Source organism: Pterocles gutturalis, unplaced genomic scaffold (genome assembly GCF_000699245.1).
Source record: "Pterocles gutturalis isolate BGI_N339 unplaced genomic scaffold, ASM69924v1 scaffold23366, whole genome shotgun sequence".
NCBI classification, from domain to species: domain Eukaryota; kingdom Metazoa; phylum Chordata; class Aves; order Pterocliformes; family Pteroclidae; genus Pterocles; species Pterocles gutturalis.
Genome location: NW_010098449.1, coordinates 7614 through 17043, shown reverse-complemented (window position 1 = coordinate 17043; position 9430 = coordinate 7614). Strand labels below are relative to the sequence as shown.

The following is a 9430-nucleotide window of genomic DNA, read 5'->3' as shown; positions in this document are numbered from 1 at the left end:
TTCATACAGACTGAGATTTGCTGATGTTTGAATCAGCACATCCTCTTGTCTGTTTTGCATACCATTAACAAGTGTGAGGCTTTATAGTTCATATGTTTGAACATCCTCTTAAGAGACATCTGCCTATTTATAATTTAGTTCCATCCAGGTACATAAATTTTGTTCTCACAATCTTTCCATTTGAGAAAATGAAATATGTCTTCTAGTCAATGTGAACTCTATCAATATGAAGAGGATATGTTCACAGTTTATAACAGACAGCCTAGCTGTCTTCTAGCCAAACACAATGTATTAGAGGATGCATACTGCAGATGATTGCACTTGAACCAGTATGTAAATTCCATTTTCTTTTCTTACATCTCCTGCTTCCAAGGCTGTGGATCATTTTCATATCTTAGTTTGTCTCCCATAACATCCTCATAGACAAACTGATGAAATACAGACCTGATTGTACCACAGTGAGGTAGACTGAAAACTAGCCCAATTACATGGCTGAAAGGGTTGTTGTCAGTGGCAAAGAATCCAGCTGGAGGCCAGTCATATTCCAGGCATTGATACTGTGGCCAACATTGTTTAACATCTTAATTAATGATGTGAATAACGGGACAGAGTGCATCCCCAGTGAGTACAGATGATGCAAAACTGGGAGAAATGATTGATACAACAGATGGGTGTGCTTTCATTCAGAAGGACCTTGATAGACTGAGACACATCTGGAGTGCTGTGTTCAGTGCTGGGCTACCCAGTACAAGAGAGGCATGGGCACACTGGAGCAAATCCAGTAAAGGAGCACAAAGGTGATGAAGGGACTGGAGCATGTGTCATACAAGGAGAGACTGAGAGAACTGGGACTGTTCAACCTGGGGAAGAGAAGCCTTGGGGGGAATTTTATTATTTAGTGTGCATTGGCTGATGGGAAGGAGTAAAGGAGATAGAGCCAGGCTCTTTTCAGTGGTGTCCCATGACAGGACATGGGCACAAACTGAAATACAGGAAATTACATTTAAACATAAGACAAGTTTTTTTTTTTTTTAGTTTGAGGTTGATCAAACACGGGGACAGGTTGCCCAAAGAGTCTCTGTCCTTGGAGATATTGAAACCTGACTGGATACAGTTCTGGGCAGCCTGCTGTAGCTGACTCTGTTTTGAGCATGGGCTACGACTAGGCAGTCTCCAGAGGTTCCTTCCAACCTCAACAATTCTGTGATTCTAGGTATCGTTGTGACAAAAGAGCAGAACAATTAAAATGAGTTGACAGAATTTTCTTCTTTATTAAAAAACACTGAAAAAAATTATTATGATTATGTTTTATTATCAAAATGGATAGATTGTGAGAAAATCTGTTAAGAGTTTTTTTGAGCTATGTTTCTTCCAAAACACATGCACAAAACTGTTGACATTGTTCTCAAGTCAACTGTCAAACAACTTTGATGTTTTCAGTGGAAAATATGTCTGTTTCAGATGCACATGAAGCACAAGCAGTATGTTTTCATACATTCAGTAATTACATGGTTTTTGTGAAGCCTTTATATTTGAAAGAGCATTTGACAATATTTTTTCTCTTAGAACTTCATTTTCCTATCTTCAGTTTTCTGTGAATCATGACATGTGAAGTGTATGTAGAACACTTGAAGAACAATAAATTAGTGTAGCTATACAGTTGTTGAAAGTCATTAGGACCTTTTGTTGATATGTAGCCCATATTCCAAGCCTTCATCTTTTGAGGTGTGGTTTTCTGGTGGTTTTTTTACTTAGAAGAAGAACTGCTATATATTTTTATACTCTGAATTTAGGATCTGGGGACGAGGTGCAAATACTTTGACACAGCTAGGATGAACTTCAAACTTGAGCACAGCAAGCATGTAGAGTATGTGGAGACAACACATCCTGAACGTCTTTTGGATAATGTCACTTGTAAAAACAATAAAGAGTTTTTAGACAACTAAACAATTTAGAATTTTCTAATTTAAGATATTATAATTTTGTAAATACTGTTATGTATGTTAAAAAAACCCAACCCAAAACTTACTTCAGTATATTAACATCTGTTTAATAGGAACTGAATACATTACAGCCCCAGCCGAACTTTCGCCTTTGGCTTACTACCGAAGTTCATCCAAAATTTACTCCAATTTTGCTTCAATCAAGTCTGAAAATAACTTATGAAGTAAGATCTGTTTGGGAAGCTTTTATTACATATTTAAATAAATGAACTTGAATGTATAGTAAACTATATGTTTAGATAGAATAAACTTTTCATAATGTAGTCTATTTACATAACTGGTTTTGCCTTACATTTCAGTTAGATGTTATACAAAAAATGCTACGAATTCACCTTGAGAGATTTTGATAGCAATTTCTAATGTATATTGGAAATTTGCAGAAGCTGTGTTTTAAAGGGAAGGTTTGTAAAATTCATTTCCAGATATTTTTTCCAGTTAAAGGTCTGAACGGAAAATAAATTTACCTGGGGGAAGCATTTATTCTGGTTTGTGCTCCAAATTATTTTATGCATTTAATCAGTGTTTCTTAAAAGCAAAAACTTACACAGGTGCTGGAACGTGGATGAAAACCAAGGAATTCCTCCTTCTTGGTGAATGTCTTCACCTGAAGATCACAGAATCACACTTTCTTTTCCTTATTTTTCTTTTTGGCCTCATAGCTTTGTATTCACTGGACCCTTTCAACAAAATGGCTCTCCTTCCATACAGCGGAAACTACAGTTAAAGAAGTTAAAGACCTTTACTAAAAATTGAGAGCTTTGCTTTCAAAATGGCTCAACCTAAGGAATAATTGGGACCATGGTCCCCCAACTTGTTGGGAAGTGCTCTAATCATTAATGCACTTATGCAATAATGTCCATTATAGAAATAATGGATAGGGGTGCTGCTAACTCTTCATTTGATCGTACATATATACTGTATCTATATGCTAGCTAATGGAGTGTGGTGATGGTATAAGGCGAGTTGGCTCTGATCACAGAAATTCTAATTGGTAGTTGAGCTTGTAAAATCATAAGAAAGGTTCTTGTTCTTGAAAAAATTTAATTTACGTCTATGCTTACATATTTTGATAGAGTGCTATTCTTTCACTAAGTTACTGTAGTGTACTTTAGTCCTCCTATCAGTTGGTCTTGGTTACAGTTTCCTTCAGTATGCTTTAAGTTATTATTCAGTATAAGATAAATTTGTTGTTAGGCCACTTATTACAAACAGATTTTTTTCTTTTTAAATTTTGTTTTATTGAGTACTGGTTTTCATTTCATTAAGTTGTAAATCATAAGTTAGAACTTAAGGAAATATTACATAAATTATCCGGTATTTTTCCTTCCAATGCAGGCACCTCCAGGCCTCAAAAAGAATCTCTTGCGAACCTATGAATCTTGGACACCAGAGCAAATTAATAAAAAGGGAAATTTGTCTCGAGCACATTCTCTCTTCTGTTTAGCTTGGTTTCATGCTGTATGCCAAGAAAGAAGAAATTATATTCCTCAGGTAATATTTTTTTTGGTACCTTTTTAAGAAATTTACCCCATTTATTAGCTTTTATACTTGGAAGTATTTTTTGTCAAGTATATGTTGGGTCATGTTCAGAGATGAGAAAAACTTGGATACTTCTGGTACCTACCATCACTATTGTCTCTGAATTCATGGCAAAATAAGGTCTTGGTAGGCTAAATTCTTGTCCCTCTGAAAATTGCTGCTGCTTGCATGAGGTTATTTTGTGATTTGTGCACTGACTGATACTGATGCAGGAGTGAGGTCTCATGGAAAAGATTCTGTGAATTATGTTTGCTTTGGATAGGAAAAAAATATTTTGGAAACATACACAATTGAATGGAAGACGTGGGAAAAGAGACATTTTGATGGGAAGGAGGGGACAACACTGTCTACTCTTTCTACACACGAAACTTCTTCAAGGAGAAGGAAGAACAAGGGAATTTACTTGTTTTTTGTGAGGATTGTAATGGTTTTCAGAGGCTGTGATGTGTTTATTCCTTAGATAAAATTTTGGTTAAAGCAAACATTTCTTTCTGACTGCAGATGCTTAAATTAAACAACAAAAACCCCCAACTAATAAACTCTTCTATGTCTTGTTTATTTTATATAGACTATGGGTGAAATTAACCTCTCATCTGAAAGATTCGACCTGTCTGAGCTTGGAATGTTTGAGAGTTTTTTTGCTAGTTTTGACTTTGTGATTTATAAGGTTGTTTAGAGTCTGAGTATGGTGTTCAAGAAGTAGAATAGGTGAAAATATTTCAAGTACTTATCTGACACATTAACTCTCATTTGGCTTTGCTCAAATTCATGTTCATTTACCACCAGCTTTCCAAGTGACACAAGATAGGATTACTGCTTTCTCCTTGATTCCTGTAACTGTGTTTGCCTTGTGCAGACTTAGTGATGGTTTTATATTTTTTTTAAGATTACCAGTTTCTAACACTGTTGGACTGCAGTTAATCCCTGCTAGAAGCTCTTGTATATTATAATCAATTTCAGGTTGGTTTGGATCCATGTACAGATCTGTCAAAAAAAATCCGTTAACACTGTTGAGAGACTGCAGCATCTTTCCAGTTCATGACCTTCAGGGTAACTGGTTGATGGTTTGATTGTGATCTGTGAAGCAGCTGCAGTCTTGACCTGAGCCTGTATCCATCTCACTGGATGTGTGCATATTGTCTGACACATGTGCACATTTTTAATCATGAGTCACATGCACCTGTTCCTATGATGTGATCCATATGTAAAAGTACAGCCATAAGAATATACAGCAACATTAGATAACTTTGAGATATGAATTTCCTAAGTTCTGTATCATATATCAATATTTATTTATACTTATCCGTTTACATTAGAAGTTTTTTGTAAGAATAACTTACACATGACAGATTATTGCTATGTAAGGAGTAATGCTACCTTTCCAGAATGGAGGTACAAACTGAGAATTATTAAAATATGTATATGGCAGTCAGCGTTTTCGCTGTAATAGTAGCAGTAATTGCTTTTCTCATTATAATTTTTTCAGTCAGTAGAGAAGTGACATGAATTAAGGAGTAAGATGATAAAAGTATAATGTAGACTGTGTTTTAAGAGTCAGACCTATTTATGAAAATCCAAAGGAAACTGAAATACAAAAAAGCCCTCAGAAATAAAATCATAATTCAGTGTGGGATCTAGTCACAGATGTCAGCAACTTTTAGTTGAAGTAAATACTGTTAGGAAATAAAATAATCTTAAGTTTACATTCCTCATACTCAATGGATTCTAGTTTGCATAAGTATGTAAAATTAAATGGACTGGTAGAGGTGATTTTTTTTATACTACCTCCACTGAATGTTTCCAAAGATGCACTTTAGAGGACATAGGTTGTCTCTTTTTTCATTCAGTGTTAAGTATTTAACAGTATTCAGTAACCATGTAATGTTTGTATTTTACTGCATGATGATCATTGTGTGACTGATTAAATTATTTGGGTTTCTTTTAATGGTAGGGTTGGACCAAGTTTTATGAATTTTCTTTATCTGATCTCCGTGCTGGTTTTGACATTATTGATAGCCTCTTTGAGGGTAAGTCACTTCTTAAGGAAGGAATCCTAACCTCTGTAGCGTAACCCCTCTGAATGTCTGCCATTAACAATTTTTAGAATATTAAAAACTTTTGCGGTAATTTTTATAAATTGGTTACTTTGCATGATTGATCTGTTTGGAGTTTGAAATGGGGTTATTCTGTTTAAAGGCTGCTTTGAAGGTATGTAAATTTTGCATTTGAATCTGCATTGGAACATTTTCACAAATATAAACACATTACAATGTAGTTAGGTAACTACTCCAGTATGGGAAGTATCAGACCGTCAATCAGCTGTGCTTAGGTTTATTGGGCTTTTCTGGATGTAGATCCAGACTCTGAAATATGTCTGTGTTAGGAAAGTGATAAAGGGTGGACACAGGCTCAAAAATATGCTGTGATCAGGTTTATTTTTTCACATATTTGGCTTATGCAGACAGGCATTTCTGTAGGCAGTGACAAGGCATGGTTTTTCAGATAGCAGAGCCTGGAGACTCCTTCCAAGAGGCAGGACATAGGAGCTTGCCTTATTTTAGGGCAAAACAGTTTAACTCTATGGATGCAACCCACCTTGTGCCATCTGACCTTGAGTTCAAATTGGACCTGTCCCATTTTACCATTAGTGGAGATGTTGCATGAGGACCTGTATGGAGGGAGGTGATTCTCTCCCTTGACTCCGCTCTTGTGAGACCCCACCTGGAGTACTGTGTACAGCTCTGGGGCCCCAACATAAGAAGGATGTGGACCTGTTACAGCGAGTCCAGAGGAGAGCCAGGAAGGTGATCAGAGGGCTGGAGCACCTACCACATGAAGACAGGCTGAGAGAATTGAGGTTGTTCAGCCTGGAGAAGAGAAGGCTCCAGGGAGACCTTATAGCGCCTTCCACTACTTAAAGAGGGCCTACAGGAGAGATGGGGAGGGACTTTTTGTCAGGGAGTGTAGTGATAGGATGACGGGTAATGATTTTAATCTGAAAGAGGGTAAATTTAGAGTAGATATTAAGAAGATATTTTCTAGTGTGAGGGTAGTGAGGCACTTGGCACAAGTTTCCCAGAGAAGCTGTGGATGCCCCATGCCTGGAGGTGTTCAAGGCCAGGCTGGATGCAGCTTTGAGCAACCTGGTCTAGTGGGAGGTGTCCCTGCTCATGGCAGGGTGGTTGGAACTGGATGATCTTTAAGGTCCCTTCCATTCCAAACCTTTCTATGATTCTGTGATCTTTCTTCAACATTCAGATAAGAGTTGAGATGCTGCAAGTCTCATAACAAGTAAGCAAAGCTAGAAACACAGTGTGAATCGTAATTCAATTTTTGGGAGGTCGGGTAAACCTGTAATTTCTTTGTGCCGAGAACTATTTTGCTCAGGTTCTTGAGTCCAGAACAATAAATAGGAAATACAGGAGTTCATGGAAGACAAAGTCTTCTGTATCCATTCCTTCCCAGTGTGAGCTCCCCCTATGGTGAATAAATGAATTGAATATGAATTGAATATGAATGAATTCTTCATATTGAAACTCACTGTTAGGACCTGCCTCATTGCTCTGTTAAGTAGCGTAGCAATGTCTTAATATTAGTTAACATGAGAAAGGTAATTTTGTAAAAGTCTTTGTATTTTATATAATTTCAAAGTAAAGTTAGAATTGATATTTAGAGATAATTAATGATCATTGACTTAAATGAGATTTATGGATTATTAGTACTTCTGGAATTGGACCTTTATTATACAGATCTGAAACATACAATGATGTAGAGAGGTTGAATCATTAACTATCACTGCTAATCATTAATCTAATAGTTAACTACTGCTGTGAAGATAACTTTTATTGTGAAGGAATGATTGAAGTATTTGGGCACACCAGTTATCACCAGTAAAGCTGCTATGAAAGTAATTGCTGCTTGCTTTTTTCAAATGACTTTAAGAAGTGCCTTTGTAATCAATCTTTTACATGCACGTGAAAGCTATAGAGCATAAGTAGATCATTGTCCCATGTAGTTATTTTGGACAACTGTGATAGAAGGGAGGGAAAATAAGTTAATTTGAACTTGTGGGATACAGCTAAGCCAGAGTAATCTAATTGCAACATCAATCTGGCCAGGAAACTGATAGTAACATGCTTAGTTTTATGTGCTATGTTGTGTGATTTCTAATTATTTACAAAGTACCTATCCTGGACCTCTGTGTTTGAAAGATGACATTTACAGTAACGTTACCTATTTTGACCGTGTTCTGGTTTTGGTTCTATCAGTCAGTATATTTTATGAGATCGTATGGTACTGTGATACCAAGTAGTGTATAAAATTTTGAACAAGGACAATTATTTTAATGTATGTCAAAGGAGCACATAATTAAAATTTTAATAACATCATTTCTGAAATGCTCATAACCAATTGATTTATCTACAATAAAAAGCACTTCAAGAGTTAAGTAATATTTTGTGAAAATTTTGAAACATGGTTTGTTTTAGCAATGTCAGATATTTACAAACTCATTTAAGTTTCTGTAGCTTTTATTAATTGGAAATATAGAAGAAAAACAATTGATTGTTTGATGTGCTTGTATTTTTTTTTTGTTTCACAGAAGAACTGCAATGACAAGAAGAAATGCTTATAATGCAATGCTATCCATTGATACAAAACTAATATTTATTAATTTTTAGGTTCCAAAGATTTTCAGTGGGAATTTGTGCATGGCTTGTTTGAAAATGCAATTTATGGAGGCCGTGTAGATAATTACTTTGATATGAGGGTTCTTCGGTCCTATTTGGAGCAGCTTTTCAATTCACGAGTCATTGGCAGTTTAAATGCTAGAGGCAAGAAGATGACTAGCTTCCCATATTCAATCTCTTTACCAAATTCCTGCAGTATTTTGGTAGGTATACAACTTCTATCACCTAATATAAAAACTAAAATAAGTTATTTTCAGGAATTATTCTTGGAAATAATTCCACAAAGAAAATAAAGAGTTATAGTCCAAAGGAAACCTCAGTTTATTTAGGACGTCTTTCTTGTGGACATCTTTTTTTGTCTTAGTTTTATAAATATGTATTATGCTCTACTATTCAAATTCTAAATGCCAAAGCCTTTTTACTTTTTTATAGTGTCACTAATCTTACTTTTAAGCTTTCAACAGAAGTATCGTAACTACTTTTCAGAGACAGTCTTAGCATATTTTTCTTTTCAGTTGATAGCATCAGTGTAATCAGAATTGCTTTTTGCTCTTTTAGAGTGGGAACGCTATATAAAAGAAGATAATTTTTTATAAATAAGAAATGTGTAAGTAAGATTACCAAGATATGTTATGTATTATGTACTTATTTTAATCTTTGTCATATTCAGTGCACTTAATGAAATTCTTTTCAACATTTGCCGTTAATTTCATGAGCTGAACAAAAAGTTTCCTCAGTTACATTTATTCTTTTCTTCTGATGCAGGATTATCGTAATATTATCAAAAGCCTTCCAGAAGATGATAAACCTGACTTTTTTGGCCTGCCTGCTAATATTGCTCGCTCATCGCAACGTATGATCAGTTCCCAGGTGCGGTTACATTTTTCATTGACCTCTGAATCTTTTCTACATCCAGGATAAGCTAGAGAACCCAACCACCTGTTCATAAATGTGAATATTTCCATAAGAAAGTCAGAGTAAACGGAGGGATTTTTGGAATACGTTGACTTTTTTTCTGTAGAATATTTTAATATAATAACAATTATATTTAGTTGCAAGTTATTAATTTAGAACTTAAACAAAGAATTATTGAGAAAGTTTACAATAATATAATAGAGTTCCTGTTGAAGAGTATCCACATATGTTAAGTAGTGTAACTAGTTCTATTTATATTTCTGTATCCCATCAGTGGGATAGTTC

General features: G+C 35.3%; 1 protein-coding gene across 1 annotated transcript in view; it reads left to right on the top strand.

The window, feature by feature from the left end:
* The window catches only part of LOC104461436 (cytoplasmic dynein 2 heavy chain 1-like), a gene marked incomplete at both ends in the record, with an annotated part of 31735 nt that extends 22635 nt beyond the window's left edge, over positions 1–9100 (top strand). Inside the window, 5 exons of the mRNA XM_010073049.1 lie at positions 2057–2167; positions 3339–3494; positions 5494–5569; positions 8222–8433; positions 8996–9100. Of these exons, the coding sequence (XP_010071351.1) occupies positions 2057–2167; positions 3339–3494; positions 5494–5569; positions 8222–8433; positions 8996–9100 (660 nt within the window). The remainder of the gene's footprint in view (positions 1–2056; positions 2168–3338; positions 3495–5493; positions 5570–8221; positions 8434–8995) is intronic.
* Positions 9101–9430: the final 330 nt, after the last annotated feature.